This window comes from Arthroderma uncinatum, assembly GCF_011692745.1.
Source record: "Arthroderma uncinatum strain CBS 119779 chromosome Unknown scaffold2, whole genome shotgun sequence".
In the NCBI taxonomy this organism is placed as follows: domain Eukaryota; kingdom Fungi; phylum Ascomycota; class Eurotiomycetes; order Onygenales; family Arthrodermataceae; genus Arthroderma; species Arthroderma uncinatum.
In genome coordinates, this window is record NW_022983864.1 from 2,407,004 (window position 1) to 2,427,930 (window position 20,927).

Sequence of the window (20,927 nt, forward strand, 5' to 3'; positions counted from 1 at the left end):
ATTACTCTTCTTCTTATCCAAAAAGCTTACGCTTATCTGAACATCCTCCTGTCTTGCCTCTGGCAGGCCAGTAATGATTATCATCATCAGATTAAATCTTTTATGATTGCTTTACCTACCTAGAATATCTACTCAGGGTGTAGAAGATAATGTCCAGCACAAGCTATAAAATGGAACATATACTATTTGCATCTATTCTAAAACCTAAATGAAACAGGTGGTTGTAAGGAGGTCGGTGTCTGTACATGCTCTTGTATGGATTTTATGATCATGTCATTCACTTATATTACAGCACAAGGTAGCAAAATTGGGCAACTGTTCTAAAGAATGGACATTTGATGGGGTTGTGGTTGTCTCTTCCTTCTCGTCTGGCGTCACCATGTATTCAAAGAAGTCTAGCTGGATTTAGAGGCTGGCTCCTTGGATGGATCCCTTGGGTTAGGAGTCTTGTCTTCAGTCTCAGCGGGCTTCTTCTCTTCCTGGGGCTAATAACGTAGTTAGTTGGGAATTCCACTTAACAAAGCATCAAGTATTGATGTGTTAGTTAGAGCAACACTCACAGATGGTTTTTCGGCCTCCTCGGACTTCTCAGCAGGAGTTTCGGCAGGCTTTTCTTCTTCCTTGGGCTTCTCCTCTTCGGTCTCGGCCTTTGGTGCCTCTTCAGACTTTGGCTCCTCCTCGGACTTTGGTTCCTCAGACTTGGGCTCTTCAGACTCGGCCTTTGGCTCGGCAACTGGCTCTGGCTTGGCCTCCTCCTTGACTGGCTCGCTGACGGCTTCCTTCACTTTTTCAACGGCGTGCTCAACGTGTCCGTGGTCGCCGTGGCCAGTCCTTCCAGCGGGGCCGGACTGGTAAAGGTAGTATGCTGCCGGGAGAGTGAATGCGACGGAACCAAGCAACCTACAGCAGAAAAACAAACAGACAGAGGAATTGAATCAGCCAATGTTCGCCATATTCAAGAAAGAAAGAAAAATATTTCTTCCACAATAAAACGTCATAGCCAAAAGTGGTACGACCGTCTTGATGGTTGAATCGATTCCAGACAGACCCTTCACAGGACAAAAATGGACAGGCCAACTCACCATGGCATATCACTTCCAGCCTCATGAGATTCATGGCCGGCGTGGTCGGCGTAACCTCGTCGAGAAACTCGCTGCCATGCTCGGGCAGTCGGTACTCTGGGAGCCGCGAACCGTCTCGACTGAGCCGAGAAAAACGACCGGACGGCAGGTGACCGGTAGAGAACCATTGTGAAGCTGGTCAATTGCTGAAATCGAGCGCAATTGGGCTGGAATCGGACTCCTCGAAGGGCGTAGAGGGTGCTGTTTGGTGCTGGGCGGATGGACAGGCGAAGGACAGAAGAGAAACTGCGAGGTTGGAACAAGCAGTCCAAGGGCCATGACCACGTGATCTAGGCCATCACAACCTCACATCTATACAGGAGTGTGCAAGAGATGTATATATATATATATACATATATATATGTGTGTGTGAGTGTATGTGTATAGACTGGTAGACTGTGTATGGAGTGACTGTGAGTCTAGTTTTATGTAGCTGGAATGTACAGTGGTGGCTGCATCCAAGTTGTAGTTATAGGTAAACATGCACATAAACGGCTTCCATGCCTTTGTCACTACCTGAGACAAACATCAGGCATAGTGATATCGAACAGCTACCTCTAGCTATCCCAAAGTCCATATCAGCATCAGGATCTCAGACATCAGTTGCAGCTGTGTTTTCCATACACTTCTTAGCTGCATCTTCTTCCACTGCTGCCTACAGACAGCCCCGCCATGTCCTCAACCCCCACACTCTGAGGCTCGATATTTCTCCAACTTCTCTCACATATCTCCCTTCTCTCCATCTACCTCTCACCACTTGAAGCTTTGTGTATCTGAAGAGGAGCGCGCCTCTGGGCTGTTTATCCGGATCTTACAATCGTTCCGCCAGCAGCTTCGGGTAGCAGGATGGCGTTCCATAAACAGTCGATACAGCAAGCCTTGGGCCCACTGCTGGTCAAGTTCACCGATCCCGATCCAGATATTCGATACATGTCCCTGAACGACCTTCTAGCACTTATCGAGAACTGCAACTCATCCTATTTTTCACAGGATCACCCAGCATGCAACCAGATGGTGGATGGACTGCTCAAGTCTCTAGAAGACCAGAACGGCGAGGTACAAAACGTGGCATTGAAATGGTGAGATTGAAATATATTCTATAATTCATATCCAGCTTCTTCTAACTCTGAGAAACAGTATAGGTCCTTTGGCTACGCGTCTACCGCCCGATATTCTCACTCCATTCATCGACAAGCTTGCAATCCTCACGAGCTCACAGACAATTGACACGTCGGTCCCAAATACTGCTCTTCGAATGATTCTAGCTTCCCTTCCGCGTCCAAATATCAACCTAATCACTTCTAAAGAAGTTCAGAGCAGCTATGAAGCTATATCTAGGGTTTTAATTCCCCGTTTGATCGGTGCACCAACGAGGACAAAGTCACCAGCTGCCGCACCAGGGATGATCGTGAACGACCCAGCAAAGGGATTCAGCAGTGATGCTATTGACGTGTTGATCGATGTAGTGCGGTCATATGGACCCATGCTAAACGACGAGGAGCTATCTGAGCTTCTGCAGACAGTTGTACGCGTTATCGAGAACGACCATGCAGGGACAGTGGTCACTAAACGCGCTCTAACGGCCATCTCGATGTTGTCAATCCACCTATCAGATGCACAATTAAGTGGCTTCGTCTCGGGCCTCATTGAGAGCTTTCGATCCCCGCATCTTACAATCAACCGTCGTCGTCATTTAATCGCTACTATTTCTGCAATGGCAAGGTCGACTCCGGCGAAGTTTGGTCCCTATTTGAAAACACTGGCACCATTCGTCCTTTCAGCCGTTAGTGAAAAGGAGATGGATGAGATGAACGAAGACATGTCTGACGATGGAGAACATGATCCCAAGCAAGATGAGTTGCGTGAGACGGCACTGATATCACTTGAAACACTGCTTGGTTGCTGTGGTTCCGAGATGCAGCCATACCTGAATGACTCTATTGCAGCTGCTTTACGATACCTGAAATATGACCCAAATGTGGCTGAGACGGAAGATGATGAAGAAATGGGTGGCACTCAAGATGAAAGTAGTGACGATGGTGCTACCGAGGAGCCCGACGAAGACAACGATGCATTCGATGACTTTGAGGAAGAAGAGGGCTATAGCGATATTGATGACTTGAGCTGGAAAGTCCGTAGATGCTCTGCGAAGGTTCTATACACTGTTGTGTCAACACAAGGACGGAACGCACGGGCTGTCGAAGACGGTTCGATATATCAGAAGATAGCGCCAGCACTTCTTTCAAGGTTCACTAAGGAAAGGGAAGAGAGCGTCAAAGTTGAAGTTGTGGCGACGATGACAGGTATAGTTCGAAAGACGAGTGATCTTGCAACCGGGCCTAACTCATTGTACTGCGATCCATTTTCTCAAGCACGTTCATCTCGAAAAAGGAGACGGCAGGATAGTAACGCCACTGTGATCGACCTTGAATCAGACTTTCCCGCTGCAGCGGCTTTAGATACCCCAATCATCAAACCCTCGACACCTCAGCCAGGCCCGCAGACTGACCTCGCAGACCTAACGCCAGGCATTGTGCAGGCGTTGACCAAGTTATGGAAAGGCGCATCAATACCCCTGAAACAAGGTGCTATTCTTTTATTGAAGGCCCTTGCCCTTGTCCGATACGGAGGCCTGGCAGACTATTTACAGCGAATTGAGGACCCTATTGCTGATGCTTTGAAGACATCCGGGCTATCTGGTGGAGTGACAGTTTCTGCTGGCTCGAATTCAGTCAGCGCGGGAAATCTTCAGGTCGAGGCATTGGGATTAATTGCCGCTATTTCTGAGACTCATCCTTCGAACTCACTCTCGCCATTCCTTATTGCATTGATACCTGGAGTTGTTGCATCCGTGAATGATAGAGACTTCAAGGTTTCAAGTGAAGCTCTTGGAGCAATCGAACAGATTGTGGTGGCCCTTACTCCCCCACGAGTCTCTGCAGATGATCGAGACTTGGGGTTACAACTAGAAAAACTGTACGATATTGTTGTGGAGAAAGTCACCGACAATAGTACAGATTTAGGGGTTCGACAGCGTGGTATACATGTGCTTGGAGTGATGTTGAGTCGAACATCTGGACCAGAAGGGCGTAGATTTATTTCTCTACCCCATCGACAGAGAGCGATGCTGGTTCTTCTAGAACGACTAAAGAATGAGACAACAAGAGTTGCCGCTGCTCGTGCTATAGACGATGTTGCATTGCTCGCGCGCCACACTGATGATATTGCACCTTCATGGCTCGGCGAAGTTACGCTTGAGCTAGCAGCCCAGCTCAGAAAGGTCGACCGCACACTGCGAGATGTGTGCCTCGGGGCTCTCAAGAGTATTGCGATCAACTCTCAGACTAGGCAATATCTAGATCAAACCACCACTGACGGTTTACGAGTTGCTGTCTCCCCTCTTATTTCTGCGGATGACTTACATCTCTTGACGCCAGCACTAGTCATCTTAGCCAAGTTACTGCCCCATTACGGCCCAGAACTTGTTAATGATAACATCATATCACAGCTCTGCACTGCGGTTCAAGGAACTCTAACGGGAACTGCGCTAAAGGCATATATCCTTCTAGTCCGTGTGATAGGCGAACAGGGAGCAGGCGCAAAACTCATGAAAGCCTTGTTACAAAACGTCGGGGTTAATGGTGATTCTGCCGTCGTCGGTAGGGCAATCGGAACTCTTCTAGTTTATGGTGGACCAAATATTGGTGTTAAAACCCAGGACTTCCTCAACGAACTCAAGACTGCCCATGACAACCAGCGTAAATGTCTTGCTTTGGCCATCCTGGGAGAGATTGGACTGCGAATGGGTGCCAACTCTCCCCTCGACCCTCAACTATTCATTGCAAACTTCAACTCTCCTTCGGATAAGGTTCGACTTTCCGCTGCCGTGGCACTTGGTAACGCGGGAGCTAGCAACGTGAAGGCTTACTTGCCTGTCATTCTCGAGGGGTTGGAGAAGTCTAAATCATCTAAATATCTCCTTCTTCATTCGCTAAAGGAGATCCTTCAGCACCCAGAAGACGTTAAGACTCATGTGGCTCCGTTCGCCACTCGTCTTTGGCAAATATTGTTATCAGCTTCTGATGATGAAGATAATCGTACTGTGGGAGCCGAATGTATCGGACGCTTGTCTTTGATCGATCCAGCAACCTACATTCCACAGCTGCAGGTATGTTCCCTCCTTTTTTTTTTAATTGTGAAGTTTCATGTAGCTCACAAGCTTACCTTATAATAGGAATATCTGTCTCATCCAAATGCCACCATTAGAGGCACGGTTATCTCTGCATTCCGCTACACCCTTGCTGATTCAAGCAACACATACAATGAAACTCTTCGTCCACTTATAGTTCCAGTGTTGGTCACAATTCTAAATGATAGCGACTTGGCCAACCACCGCCTTGCTCTGACAACCCTGAATTCCGCAATTCACAACAAAACGGCACTTGTTCTTCCACATCTACCACAACTATTACCTGCCGTTATGGGTGATACGAACTTGAAACCCGAGCTTGTACGAGAGGTGCAAATGGGCCCGTTCAAACACAAGGTCGACGATGGCTTGGAGCTTCGCAAGGTAAGTAACCTATATTCGTCATTTTTCTATATACTTGGTTCATTTGGCTAACTAGTTAAAAAAATTCTAGAGCGCATACGAGACGCTTTATACATGTCTTGACGTGGCATTCTCCACTGTCAACCTTTCTGAGGTCTACGATCGAATCATAGCCGGTATCGAAGACGAGCAAGATATCCGAACCCTGTGCAATCTTATGATTTCGAAGTTGATGACCTTGGCACCAGAAGAAACCCTCTCTCGGCTGGATGCGTTTAGTAACTCATTCCGAGTGGTATTATCCGTCAAACCGAAAGAATCAGCAGTTAAACAGGAGCTGGAGAAGGCTCAAGAGGCGTCAGTGGGTGTGCTGAAAATTAGTCGAGAGCTGCAGATGGCATTCCCCGCGGCGGAGGCATCAAATGACCACCATGCCTGGAAGACGTATGTGGAGTGGATGGCAAAAGAGTTCAGCCAGCTGCTACGTTCAATCAGCTAAGGTTATCCTGGGTATACTTAAACGATTACAGGCTATACAACGTCGATGAAGTCGTACCTGTCTCTCCAATAAGTAATAGGTTTAATGAGGGTCAAAACATGATAAAATATCGAACCAATACACATCATAGACACTGGGTTTAATATGCGTAAACACTGGACAGGGACAGTAAGAACTGGCCCCAAAGTATGGCCCCAACATCGACGTCTGCATCCAACAACTAGAAGTGAAACCCTCAAGGGCTACGGCGTACTTGTCACGCACGACTTTAGACCCTGAGGCTGCAGGGCTAACTAGCATCCCAAGCTAATGCCAGCAACGCTATGTATATTGGCAGCAGGGTCTCCAATCCACCATCTCCACGGTCTCCGCATGCATTCACATCTGGCCTGGCGATATGATGCCGTGCTACTAGGCGAATATGCACTCACAGCACGGAGAGCACAACAGAGAGCATGCGAGGAAGTCCAAATGGACATTTCAAAGTCAAGGGTCGCGTATGTTGTGAACGCTGAAGCAGTTCCTATCAACCATGGATGCTCAACTCGGCCGTGGAAGAGCTTCACCCCTGGCGGCACAGGGGCAAAGTCTCCATGGTTAAGACATATCTACTGTCCACCAGGGATGTTGAATTAATTGTTACCTCAGTCGACCCCTCACATCTTGGATTGCTTCTAACCAGATGACATTTTTTTGTCTGGTTCTTGAATAATCATGGATGATATACTTGTAGGTGATGGCCAATCTCAGGCCAAGTTGATAAACAGCTAACATCTCCCATCCCTCGACAGCGAACACGGCTCAGCGGCAGTTAAATGACAGTTATCATAATCGAACAGCCCAGGCTTATAAATATTAACTCCATACCTTTAAGCCTGCGACATTGACATTTGAAGATCGGCCAGGGTCCACCAGGGCGCCAACCACCATGACAGTTAACGTTGTATAGCTAAATCCTGATATGGCCCTCGAAGCGCCCGCGTGGAGAATCAGAGTGTATGAACGACGATTGTGTATCTGGACGACAACTGTGTATCGAAGCAGTGAGCAGAGTAACCGTCATTCAGGGTCTCCTTGGAAACAAACGGCTTCACCAACAGACGACGAAACAGATGCAGACTCCCTGTGCTGTGATTCTTCATCCAAATCCCCAATGAAATCAAACACTGCTCCTCTCGCTAGGCTGAAACTGGCAGTTCCTCATCTCGTCCGCGGCCAGTCAACATCGCAGTTCCAAGGACTCAAGGCGTTGGGCGGTGGCTAGCTGCATCCTGGCGCAGAGTCAGCACGAATCGCACACTCCCATTTGTCCGCAGCGTTGGGGGACAGACATCACAGGCCCGATCACCACGGTATCACACTTCAACCAGGACATTTTGGGCCTTCTCCCGAGCACTCGGGTCGGTTTTCGTATGGGCCTGTTGGCGATTCGTCCAGAGGGGCCAGTTTCCTGCAGGGCATAAGCATAGCACAGCCTCCGTCACTCCCTTCTCACCCGGAACTCCGGGGGCCCTTGTTCTGCTATTGAGAGATGTTTTCGTCCAATACGAGCAGGGCTAAGCGCCGCCCCCATAGGGTGTTGGGTGAAGGCTTTGAATATAATCTCGCCGAGCAGCGCTCTCTCCCACGGTGACCCGTACCATATACGCAGGAGATGACCGTCCATCGAGAATATATGTTGAGGATTGACGAACGACTTTAGACGCACCACTTACAAACGAGCTGAGCACATCAGGCTGACATCAGAGCAAATACGGGTTCGTGCATCCCCAGGCAAGGCCAGCTCAGAATCACCGGCTTGTTATCGTTGCGCAAACACCCACCGGACTCCCCGTCCTTTGTTGAGGGAAAGGGACTACGGGCAGGTTACCTGATGCTCACGAGCTTGTCCTCTCTATCCTCTTCCCTAATCAGCTCGACGACTACGAATAATGTCGAATCAACCATCGCATTTTGGCAATGCGCCATACTATAATGGCCATCTCCATCCCCAACAGCAGCAGCAGCTGCTGCAACAGCCACCACGTCATCCACAAGAACCCGAACAACGACCGTACTCATACCTTCCTACTCCTGTCGCTCTACAGGGGCCGACTTTCCCCACACAGGCGCCATCAAGTCACACTGTTCCAGCAGAACTAGCAACAAGCCAACAATCTCATTCACAACCCAGCCAGCCGGGTAACCATCGTCCGTTTTCGTATATTTCACCTGATGCCGGCAGGCCAGCAGATGAATCAATATCGACAGAATCGAACAGAAATGATGTCGACTACGTGAATAATCTCTATGCCCATGTTTCTCCCCCGCCGCTTTCTGAACACCCAGCGCAGTTTGCACCGTTTGCGGATAATACCACTCCACCGCCGCAGCCTCACCATCTAAAGCAGCAACAGGAGCTGGACTATCAACAGCAACAGGAGCAAGAGTACCACCAACAGCAACAGCAGCACCACCAGCACCAACAACAGCAGCAGCAGCAGCAGGAGCGGTACCATCAGGAACAGGAATATCAGCAGCAGCAACAATTCCTACAACAGCATCAACAACTACAACAGCAACAGCACGGAGTAGTACCGCACTCTCCTATGGTCGTTCCCTTATCTCCAGGCCCACTACCAGTAAAGCACAACATCGAAGCGGAAGCCCGTGAGAGGCAAGCGGAAGAGGCTGCAATTGTCCCTGACAGTAACCCACTGGCACCACAGTCACCCGCGCCTACCTATGTTTCACACTCGATTCCACCACAGAAAATACATACCAAGGGAATATCTGCTGTTCCAGATATACCATGCCACACCCCCGGCCAAGCGTTCCACCAGCAGCAAGGGTTGAAAGGTGGGAGCTGGACAAGTGGACTCTGCGAGTGTACAGATATAGGGATCTGCTGCATGGGCCTATGGTGTCCGTGTATCCTCTATGGGCGGACACAACACCGTCTGTCGAGGAAATCAAAACGACAAGATCCAACGAACATGCTTGGATATGAGACATGTAATGCGTCATGTACAGCCATGGCGCTGTTATGTGGATGTCAATGTATGTTGCCCTTCGTTTGTTCAACTATTGTATGCTTTTGAGTATGGTCTAACGTGAGCAGGGTTATTGGCGACTATTCAGCACACACGGACGAGACGGGCATATGGAATCCCCGGTGGAATCTTGTCTGACTGCGTTCGGGCCTCGTGCTGTACCTGCTGCACACTTATACAGGATGAGCGAGAAATCAAAGCCCGCGAGGAGTTTGCTCGCTCTGGCGGCGGTAACACCGTGAGCGTGCCCTATGCCGCTCCTGGACATATGACTTTCAGCCCGCCTCCAAGATGATGAAACAAAAAACATACGGCCCGCATCGACGGACCAACCTTATATACCCCTTATTTTTGTATATTGGAGTGATGGCGCCCTTTATATATTTATGTATAGTAATGTTTTGTTTTGGTACAGTTTGGACTATCAGCCAGGCTGAGCTGAGAGACCTCGACGGCATTTATTATTGTGATTAGCGTTCGACATGACTTTCTATCTATCAATGCCAATGTCTATATCCCCTTTATATCATTTTATATCGCGTCTTCCCCATACTCTCGTAAACATCTACTTCAACCTCCCAAAATAGACTAGTCTTGGCATAAAAAAAGCTTAATGAATAACTGACTAAGCCGACCCACCTTGCACGTGTTAAGCCGAACTTGGCTTTGCTTGGCGAGGCTTGGCCAATCAGAGAAAGCGGCGGGCAACGAGGCCGAAAAGGGAAACCAACAGGACGTCGTCGGGCTTTCGTCAGTCGCAGCAACGAGAAAACGAACAAGAAAGACGAACGAAAAGGCCATTGTCCGGCACCGCACGCGCCCCCAGTCGCATACCTAGACGCAGCCGTCGAACAACACCATTGTCTCTACGCGATACAGACGCCAAAAAGTGACGACTTCACTCCGAAAAGCTGGCCCTTCGACTCGAGGGACACTCCTTCGAACACCCCCCACCCATCGCGCGTTTCACGGCTGTCATGTTGAGAGAAGAGGCCGTTGTGTGAATGGCAGCCGCCGCGTATACCTATCCGGATAGCCTAGGTACCGGGCACCATGCCTTTACGATATGGGTGGCAGATCCAGCAAGGGAAGTTCAATGGCTCAAGGCACCCATGTAGCTCATTGACCCTGGGGAAAGGAGGTAAGATACACTCACTATCCCGTTTCATATTATGCTACTGCTATGTGGAGCAAGCATGCACTTAAACGGCCAGAGCAGACGAACGAGTAGACTAATCCTTTTGCCCATGTTTTGAACGTTTAGGAACTATCGTCTTCAATGACACATTCGCCGTCACTCTGTTCCAAGATGCCGTCTTCGAGCCCTCCTGTACCAGCGTTATCGAGCCAGACTCCTATGACCCGTCAACGATCGTGGATGTCCGTGAACACTTCTACGCCTCGACCTCTCCCCAGATGTACGCCATTGCAACCGCGACCGTTCTAGCATACGTCCTCTCCATAATTCTCTTCATTACACCCCGTACATTTTTTATAGGCGGCCGCGGTGGAGGCTTCCTAGGTCGACATGGCATGATCAGCGGGTCATATGGTAGCAGTTCAGTCATCGGGGTTGGCGGGAGACCCTGGCTACAAAAAATTGCAGCCTTGACGGTTGCCATATCCCTCACGATTGCCACAGCCGATTCCTTCGCAGTTGCAAAAGAGCAGTATGAAATGGGATACATGGATTCTACAGCTCTCACCAACGAGGTTGTCAACGGTCTCGAATTGCGCATTATACGTGTCATATCAAGCACGTTTCTCTGGCTCGCGCAAGTCCAGACCCTAATTCGGCTGTTCCCACGACACAAGGAAAAAGTCGTCATCAAATGGGTGGGATTTGCACTCATCGTTCTCGATACCATCTTCAGTATACTCAATAATTTCGCACATCCGGGGAACACTATAGTCCACCCCGGAAAACTCAGGGACGCTGTTCCTGCGCTAAACTACTTATTTGAACTAGCCTTAAGTATGCTCTACGCAGCATGGGTTGTTTTCTACTCCCTTTCCAAGCACAGGTTTGCTTTCTTTCATCCCAAAATGCAGAATATCTGCCTTGTTGCATTGTTATCATTACTTGCACTCTTAATACCCGTTGCCTTCTTTATTTTGGATGTTTCCCAACCGAACATTGCAGGCTGGGGTGAATATATTCGTTGGGTCGGCGCAGCAGCGGCAAGTGTGGTGGTTTGGGAATGGGTTGAAAGAATTGAGGCCCTGGAACGCGAAGAACGGAAGGACGGGATCCTCGGTCGCGAGGTTTTTGACGGCGATGAGATGCTCGAGGTGACTCCGTCTGAAGATACTAGCTCACCAGATTCGCGCGGAAATGGTCATCATGGCGGGTTTGGACGCGGCCCAAACTGGGAACGCATTGCAAAGATTCCATACAACCCATTCCGCCCTCATCATCGATCATGCAGCCGGCCGTCTAATATAAATGGGCGCAAACGTCGAAAGGCAGACATGAACCCTCCAGATATTGAGTCATCCCAAGTTGTGGAAACCGCTCCACCCCCCGCCGTGGCCAGTCCTATTAGTCGAGAGAATACGACTAGCGCTACAAGCACACTCTATTGTGTGCGATATCACTCCGTCGGCACTCCATCGGCGTCCAACTCCGATTTAACACGGCTAGGGGATGGTGAGCGAGGCGGTTCGGTGGAATTAGTTAAACAGGGCACTCTTTCAACGGAAAAAAGCGACATAGTTACCCCGGTCCCTTCGCGGAAAATAGGCATAGGTTGGCTCAATGCCGTCAACCCCTTCAAGCGAAGACGTGGATCACCCCCACAGGAGGTTGCAACGGCACAAGCAGAAGAAGGCATGGCTGCAACCGCTACATTGGCTACGGGGCTCAATGAAGAACGTGAAGGCCGGTGGAAACTCGCACCAGCTTTTAACGTAGTAGCATCACGTCTACACCGTGAATGGATAGGGTCATCACCTGATAAACGAGGCACTGAACCCCCGATTCTCCCTGTCACAGTTATACCTGTCAAGAACAAACGTGAGAGAATAGCACCAAGCTCTGGCGAGGATACATCCACCCCGAGTTCACGGTTCCGATGGGGCGAATCTAGTGGTGAACGGAAAGGGGTGGACGCACCGCTACCTGTGATGGTGATTCCTGCTCGGTCACGGTCAGCTATTACATGGTCAACTCCAGGTCTAGACGAACCTGGACGTCCTTTATTTAGCAGCCCAGCGAGCTCAAGTCCGAACCCACACGCCCCTTTGACCGATCGAGAGACCCCATCTTCAATGCTCTCCTCCCAGCCATATGGTACATATTCTCGGGATCCGCAAGAGAGCTTATTCTTGCCAACAAACGTTCAATCTGGCCCAACACGCATTCAACACACGAGGTATGAGGAAGAAGAAGGTGACGATGATGAATACATGGAGGATATATTAGATCCACCCCCAGGCCGAATTGACTCCAGGGAGTGTGAAGATACCACCACCACCGCCACCACTGAACACATATCCGACTCTCATTCAAACCAACAACCACCTGAGCCTCCCGATCCCTCACCGAACCCTGAGGGAGCTACATCTCAGACACGACATCGCTCTCCATCCGATTTCGACGTAAGATAGGAAGCCGTTCGTCCCATACATTGTCCCATTTTAGCGCGGCGTACAATTCTGGATATTTATATTTTAGGATATTTTTGGAATGCGTTCAAAAGAGGAACTTCACGGCCTATCTTTATTACGATTACCTTTCATGTATATTCATCTCTACATACCTATCTCCGTCCGCCTCAGTTATTTTTTACTTCGTACATAGCCGTCATCAACCCATCCTATCTTCTGTTTCAACCGAGTTCCAGTAAACACTTGTATCTATGCCTATGAGTAGTCTCCTGCCTGCCAGTACCGGCGTTCACACGATCTGGTGGGATGTAACGATGCAATTATGCAGATGATAGAGGATTCGCTGGGCGCACTTTGCGCTTAGTAGTAGCCTTGCATGAAAGCTCTATTATTTCAAGCTGACGTTAACCAACAGGCTTCCACGCCGACCATTCAGCCCCCTCAACACTCGATATCGGCATATACGAGCTTGCATACTACATTCGAAGGACTCTTCGATCGATGTCGAATGTCAATTCCCGCATGTTTGATGCTGGCGTGAGCCGCGAGCTGCCTGTGAGGGGCCCGGCGCTGATGAGGCTTCCGTTAAATCTAATCGCCTTGATAGTAGCTCACGTACGTATCTCACAGCAAGGGAGAGAAAGAGAGAGAGCTCCTACAATTATTGAGGCCTGCTTACTTGTATTTGTTTGCTGATTTTTACGCTCGCTTCTAGCTTGACGATGTCGGTGACCTCGCGCGCCTCTGCCGGACCTGTCGTGTGCTGAATTACATGTCCCTTCCTCAACTCTACAAGGATCTCACCCTTACATCCTACGGCCGGATACGATATAATGAAGACGACCTACCGGAAGGTTATGGGAGCGCGAGCCCGTTTTCCATGGGACTGAATGCTTTGGTCACTCGCAACGTTGCGCCGCTGGTTCGATCGATAACATTGCGTGGGGAATGGCGAGATGATGGTTTAGAAGAACATGCTAGGGTTGGGAGGGTCCCGGACTCGTCTATGATGTTGAATATCAGTGTCCGGGCTGCTATTGATAAAATGGTTGGGCTGGAGAGCTTCAGGTATGCGGGTGTCGCTCTTTTCATGCAGGCCCCCCCTAGAGCTTTTTACATTTGAAAGAAGGACAGTTGCTAATATATCCGCGTCCCACGGGTTAACAGCTGGGAGATATATAACACCAAAGCACTGGAGACCGTATGTCAAGGCCTTGCGCAGCTTCAGAGCCTCCAGTCCTTGACTCTTCGATTCCCGTCCAGTCGACACCCAAGACCGACAACCACCATACCTCCTATGCCCAATTTACGCGTTCTCAAGGTCACGGATATCGACCCCCTCTGCTATCCGGATGATATTTCTCTACTATTATATGGTAGCAGGAAGCTACGTGACCTGAGGATGCATTGGTCTCCCCGGATGCGTGAATCGCAAGAACCTAGTGTTGCGCTCACTGATTATTTTCGAAGGTGCATCGCAGCAAAGGCGCCTCTACGTTTAAAGAAACTCTCTTTTCAAAATTTTTATGCGCTTCATACCGGAGAGTCGAGCAACGGCGTTAGCCATGACTCTCTGGAAGAGATTACAATGCTAACGAGTCCCAGTGACAAGTCGGCAATGACTTTTGTAGAAGCCAGCTGGCCAAATCAAGGGCCCCGGGAGGAGATGTCGAATCTAAAAACATTCCGAGTTGACCGTGTGGAGAAAAGAGGATTGGACTTCTTACAACAGTTAACACCTCTTGAGAACCTATATTTTGTCAACCCACTGCGCGAACCAATAGACTATGTCAACAATGCAAAACCTGGATCGTCGTACCCTTCATCCCCTTCGACACCCCTCCCCAATGGATCTGGCAACCCTACTATGGTGAACGACTATGGACAACAGAACCAGTCAACGCCGCCTGCGCTGAGCCAACAATCAGCTTCATCTTCAGCTTCCCGAACATCCCTAAGGGAATTGCATTTGTCAACAATTATTTCTGTTCATGGAGCCACCTTAAAGCGCCTACTTCTCCCCGCACGAATGGATATACCTGCACCTCTCGTTGCGCGGCTAGTCCATGCTTGTCCCAATCTAGAGCAGCTTGCCCTTTCTGTTGATACCAACAGCCTTGAAGTAATTGGACTCGTATCACCCTTCTTAAGGAAACTTGAAGCACTCCGAATACTTATCCCAACCTCTCGGGGCGGTGACCGGAGGTCTGGAACACCGGCCGCCAGTACAAGTATATATGGGGGAGGGCACCACACCGAAACCGATGGAAATTGCACCGCTCCTTCAAGGTCGGAGAATATGCCACGGCCTGATCTGTCCATTCTTCCGCCATCAGATGCACGGGATATTGCACAGCTGGTAGATCTTGATGACGCTTTTCATGCTGAAGTACTCTCCCTACGTCTCGCAGAGCCGATTTTCAGTAACCTTAAAATACTCGGTTTCGGGTGGAAAGCATGGCAGGTTGGCGAATTATACAAAGTCACAGCTCCGGACGCGCAGGCTCCAGGAGGTATACCAAACGGCCAGAGTTCGACCTCGGACCTCGCCATTGACGTGTCCAATTCAAGCCCAAATGGCGATCCTTCAGCAAATTTGAGGAATCCTGCTGCAACACCAGCCGAAACCTATGGGTCAGATAACTACAGCACGCAGCCATGGTCTAGACACTCGTCACAAGTTTCAATTGCTCTACCAGGAAGTAGAATCCCGCTAGGGAAGCGGAAATATAATGAACAGAACCTCACGTCCCCTATTCCATCACCTGGTGGAGAGACATATTCCCCGACGGAACCTAAAACAAAAAAGCAACAGCATCATTCTCAAAACCAACCCCATTTGAATGCTTCAAATATCAACCCCGGATATAGCACTGTTGCAGATAATACCACGGACGTCAACGGCAAGCCCAACCTCTCATTTCTCTCTTTCCTAGACGAAGCCACGGTTGCTCAGATCCCGGAAAATCTGCGGCGTAGTCTCAGGGACTGCTTTACTGAAGTGAGGGGTGGCACTAAGAACGAGCCATTTATATGGAAACGGCACGTCAAGCGTGTCGGCTGGGATGTCTTGAAACAGTGGGAGATATGGGGACTTGACGTTCAGGAGATTTGAAGTAATAGTCCGACATTCTATATACCTTTCTCGTCTTATGTTAATTACATAATCATTATTATATATGTATTGTTATATACCCCCAACTTGTTTTACCGAGAAGGTAGATCTTATGATCGGTTACTCATGTGCAGAATGGATCTGGGCAGGAGTCGGATTTTGGCTGATTTTGGTTACAATGTGTTTCGAAATATAGACGTCTGGTCGTTTATAACTACTAGAAATAGTAGGTATCGTCTATGTGTAAAATATAATTTATTTAAGTTAAGATTTATCGGATCAATCACCCTAATACATCATACTCCGTAGAGTCGAATGAGTATCCAGATTCATCCCCAACTCTAGTATGAGAATAGAGCCTGGCGACCCCAGGTTCGGCTTCTTCAGGACGATGAGACAGAAGAACGAGAGAAAATGGGAGCGGCGCCTTATATTGATCCTAAGATAGGGGGGAATAGCTAGAGGACTATATTGTTGCGTAGATTTGATAGAGTAGTCGAAGTACTTATACTGACTAGAAGGGAGAGTGGATAGAAATTCAGACCAGTTAGCGGGAAGGAAAAGTGGCGGTATTTGTACATTGATCTTGAAGAGGACGATACAAAAGTTCACATTAGTACCTAAGTATAAACATCCACCGCCTTACATCTGTCCCATGACAGGAAGATCATCACTGGGCATCAACTTGGTCATAAAACAACGACAGGAGGATGTAACTCCAACATATATAGACAAAGGGGGACTTTGGCATATATACAACCTAGCAGAAAAGTGTACGCGACAAAAAATTCAAGTGATAAGGGCGGGAGAGAAGCAAGGACCAAACACCCAGTTATACCTTTCCCCGCGCCTTCACCTGACGACCAGAAATCTGTCATGTCTAATCCCAAGTAAACATCTAGGATCAAAAAAAATAAATCTGCAAGGAAAGTCGTTATAGGAAATGAGATGATATTCCAGCACCGTTTGTAGCAGCTACTGGAGCCGCGCCGTTAGCACCGGCACCATTTGCATTGTTCTCGCTCGTATACTGCTCTTTGAGCAGAACCTCTAACATATCGAATTCACCGACCATTGGGCCGGTGCCTCCAAGACCTTGGTCAACACCTGCAGTTGAGCTGTTGAAAAATTGATCAAGTGGGAGAGCAAACCAATCTGACATGCTGTTTGAATTTGCCTGCGTGGTATTGTTGCCACTCGGAGCGCTAGTGTTGATAGCTGGAGGCGCGACAGTGGTAGAGGATTCGTCCATTTCCATTTTAGGAGAGGTCGAGCTAGGGTCGTAGTAATTGTAATACACGGAAGGGGGAGGGGGCATGAAAGAAACGTTAATGTTGGAGGAATTGATTGGTTGGACAGGGATATTGGCGAGCGGGTCGTGATGGGTTGTTGGTGGTGCGGAGGTGGGATGGTTGTTGTCGAATGAGAAACCGTTTGTGCTTGGGGTTCCATTGTTATGGTTTTGTTGCCAACGGTAGTCATTGTGCTCATTGGACGGATGTTGCTGTTGCTGCTGTTGTTCTCGGGAGTCTTGTTCTGATGCGGGGGCGGGGGATTGATGCCTGCTGCCCGACTCGCCTACACGGTCGAAGGGGGCAAAGCGCAGGAATCGATTTCGGATATTTGATGTGAGCAACTGAAGCAGATCGGCTATTGTGACGCTGAGGTGGACGTCGTCCACGACACAGGTCCGAAGACATTCGATGGTCCGATCCTGGAGCTCCAAAGATACTCTCACATCGTCCTCTTTAGCACCCAATGTAAACGTCTATGCCATCCATGGTTAGCCTCTAGAAGTCGGTAAAGGATCGCTAAGGATTACTAACCTTGAGGATGAAGATCATCCCGGAGAGAATTCTAAAATATGTTCTGACAGGTGCATGCTTTAGAATATCCCCCGGAACGAATCCTTCCAGTACGATCTGCAAAATCCTTCGAGAAGCATCGACAACTTCTTGGATATAAGGTTCGTTAACTTCATACTGCTCCAGTAATACCTGGAGCGGAACAGTTCCAGCGCCAGATGTTGCTCCATTGGCGGTTCCGTTGGTCGTTCCGTTGGCATGGTTCTGGTTTGCGTTTGAACCAGCCTCATTCATAGTAGTCCATCGTTCAACGACGGCTTGTAAGGCTAAGCAATTGACATATAGTCCTGAGTGAGAGTCAGCAGCAGTTCTCCAGAACCTATAGTTAAAAGGATACTCACGGGTATATTCGTATTCAATCGTTAAAACATTTCGCATTTGAGGTGTGACTGTGCGGGGTTAGTTAGAATATGATTTGCCCGTGTGTAAGTTTATGCACATAGACAAATGAATACGCACCTGAAAGCTTGTCAAGTTTCGCTTTAAACTCTCTCAGAGAAGGGGTAAATTCATCAATCCGATCGCGATATTGGCCACTCTTAATAAGGTTTGTGGTGAGTTCCTTTGACAGGAAGAGAACTTGGTTGCTGTTGTACATGATCTTAGAGATATCCATCCAGCAGTCTTGCATCAGATCAATCATGTAATCCTCGTGGAAATTCGGCGAGTGCATGTCTTCAGCACGGGGAGGCTCGGTATTCTGGTTCCATTGCGGTAGAGGGAGCATGGAAGGAATTCCCAATCTACCACTGCTTTGAGAAACATAGACAAGAATCAGTCGCCGTAAACGGCGCTTCCGAGCCATTTCGCATGATGTTTCAGTGGAGGCTCGCAGATCGTTTTTCTGGTCAAAGATACCCAGCTCAAAGGCAAGGGCCTGGGCAGTACTTAGGAGCATCCAGGACATGCGGTCGGAGCGCCAAACGGGTTCAAGCCATTTATAGAAGGCGAGACGACCTTCACCAGGACCGCCTTGGCCTTTACCAGGGTGGTGGTCTGGGAAATGGTCGTCGCCGTCTCCATCAAAATAGTTGAGTTGCTGTGGATCAACATCAAGCAGGGTGTTCTCATCGTCGCCGGGAGGGAAATGAAGAGCTCGTGGATGCCAGTCCGTGAGAAGGAGCAACGCCTCGACAGTTCCGATGGATCTTAATTGGCCACCACTTCTTTGTGCCTGTCCGGTGGATAGTGGATTAGCCACGTCAAACTGCCTTGGTACTGAGACACCGCCGTAATCGCCAAACTTCTCTTGTCCCCAGAATAGCCGTTCGATCATACCGCGTAGGTATGACCACAGCTTTTCATGGATAGAGTATGCCCGGGAATTGGCTCCGTTTCCAGAGAGTTTCATATGGCGAGAAGCGATAGTAAGCATTGTCACGGTCAATACCGGCTCTTCCGTCAGAAGAGTAAGATGTGTCGAGGGTGAGCTATAATTTTTCAAGACGATGGGAGTCAATGGCGCAAGATGCTCGTAATAGCTAAAGATGAAGATTTAGCGACATATAATCGAAAGTAAAACGGAATTTAGAGACTTACTATTCAATATAAGACATTGCTTCATCAACACTAAACCAGCCGGCGCGGATGAATCGTAGTCTGGACCAAGCTCTGCGAGCCTTGGTGTAGTCCATATCCTGAGAAGCCTTGGGAGGGCTCAAGCCAGCGTCGGTGCCCTCGACGAGGACGTCAACGCTGGGGGAACCGCCCTTGTTTTGATTGTACCAGCTCATTCCGGCACCTTGTTGTGTTGTCGAGTTAGATCTGCTACCTCTGCCTGGGGTTCCGTTCTGGCCAGGTGAGACAGATGCGAAGGTTGACGTTGAGGAATGGCGTCCATTATACTGATATTCCATCTGCTGGCGATTTAGATCTTCCGTCCTGCCGGCTGCTTCTGAGAGAAGATGTAGAGCATCGTGAGTATTGCTGATGGCGGGAGAAAGCAACTCAGCAGCAGTTTTGTTCATCATATGCTGGCCGCTCTCAAGAACGTGAGGGGGTAAGGATGGTCGTCCACCGCCGGAGAAACTCGCGCGATGAGCGTGGTACTGGTCTGGTGGGATGGAAGTCGGAGCGGGAATGGTGATTCCGGTAGGGGGGATGCAGATTCGGTGTGGTGGTGCGGTGGCATTGGACCATTTGCGCTGCGCAGCCGAGCCATTGGGTCGAGGATCACCTTCGTATGGCGGCAGACTGCCTCGTGGATGCGAAGTTACGCCATTGGGGATAGGGCTCGAAATGCTATCGTTATCCATGCTAGGAGACACAGATCCGTCGGCAACCATCATGCGCTTATCCCTGCGCAGGACACCGGCACCGCCCTTGTCGTCAGACTCCTCGGAGATCTTGCGCTTGCGTCTTGTAGCAGAGAACTCGCATCTCTTGCTCTCTCGGCGACACCGCACACATGGTGGCGGTCGTGGGTTGTCGACACCTGGTATCAAGTCAGCGCCTCAGTTTTGATACGGTATCTGCTTCCCCGCTTGTCCAGAGGGGAGAGAAAAAAAAAGCAGCAACATACTTCCCAAATCGCACTTCACTTTGCGCTTTCTGCACGGATCACAAGCCTGGTAGCCTCTACGATGCTGGGCAGGCGGAGATATGGAGCGCTGAGGGGAGAATCTGGTATTGAGGTCCTGGGGCTGCTGTTGCTGTGGTTGCTGCTGCTGCTGCTGCTGCTGGTGTTGCGGTGTGGGATTGTGGGCAACAGGTGAGGAATTCGCAGCGGACGAAGGCACCGCGGCCACCGTCGCCGGTCTGCCGGTCATTCTGATATCGTCCATTGTCTGATAGGCGTCGTACTGCCTGTGTGATGCCGTATGCGCTGCACTGTAGGCTGCTGTGAGGTCGCCTCAGCGCGGCCAATTGCCAGCCACAGTCGTCACGACGGCGATCAAGAAGACGTTCAGAAGACGTTCCTGTAGATCAGACGCTCTACTGCACAGCAGCACGTCTCGTCTGTCTCTATCGTCTATCTGTCGTCTCTCTGTCTTCTATCTCCGTCTGGAGTGTAAGTCGAAGTTGAGGTTGAGGTTGAGGTTGAGGTTGAGGTTGAGGTTGAGGTTGAGGCGGAGAAGAAGAAAAGTGCGGGAGAGTGGGCGGCAGAAAAAAAAAAGTGTCTTGCGGGTTTGAAT

At 49.4% G+C, this 20,927-nt stretch overlaps 4 protein-coding genes across 4 annotated transcripts; 2 read left to right on the forward strand and 2 right to left on the reverse strand.

The window, feature by feature from the left end:
- Positions 1–395: 395 nt before the first annotated feature.
- On the reverse strand, positions 396–1,249 carry GIQ15_02699 (uncharacterized protein; the record flags this gene model as incomplete). Its single annotated transcript, XM_033550116.1, has 3 exons — positions 396–485; positions 561–900; positions 1,083–1,249. The coding sequence occupies 3 exons, from the start codon at positions 1,247–1,249 to the stop codon at positions 396–398; spliced, it is 597 nt and encodes a 198-aa protein (XP_033407277.1).
- An 802-nt stretch (positions 1,250–2,051) lies between these two features.
- Positions 2,052–6,172, forward strand: GIQ15_02700 (uncharacterized protein; the record flags this gene model as incomplete). Its single annotated transcript, XM_033550117.1, has 4 exons — positions 2,052–2,200; positions 2,259–5,289; positions 5,356–5,694; positions 5,765–6,172. The coding sequence occupies 4 exons, from the start codon at positions 2,052–2,054 to the stop codon at positions 6,170–6,172; spliced, it is 3,927 nt and encodes a 1,308-aa protein (XP_033407278.1).
- Positions 6,173–10,257: 4,085 nt separating this feature from the next.
- On the forward strand, positions 10,258–15,928 carry GIQ15_02701 (pH signal transduction protein PalH; the record flags this gene model as incomplete). Its single annotated transcript, XM_033550118.1, has 6 exons — positions 10,258–10,345; positions 10,469–12,804; positions 13,149–13,176; positions 13,229–13,428; positions 13,529–13,881; positions 13,981–15,928. 6 exons carry the CDS (start codon positions 10,258–10,260, stop codon positions 15,926–15,928), a joined length of 4,953 nt encoding a protein of 1,650 aa, XP_033407279.1.
- Positions 15,929–16,862: 934 nt separating this feature from the next.
- GIQ15_02702 (uncharacterized protein) lies at positions 16,863–20,576 on the reverse strand (the record flags this gene model as incomplete). Its single annotated transcript, XM_033550119.1, has 7 exons — positions 16,863–17,696; positions 17,755–18,080; positions 18,135–18,182; positions 18,253–19,274; positions 19,333–20,227; positions 20,315–20,343; positions 20,524–20,576. 7 exons carry the CDS (start codon positions 20,574–20,576, stop codon positions 16,863–16,865), a joined length of 3,207 nt encoding a protein of 1,068 aa, XP_033407280.1.
- Positions 20,577–20,927: the final 351 nt, after the last annotated feature.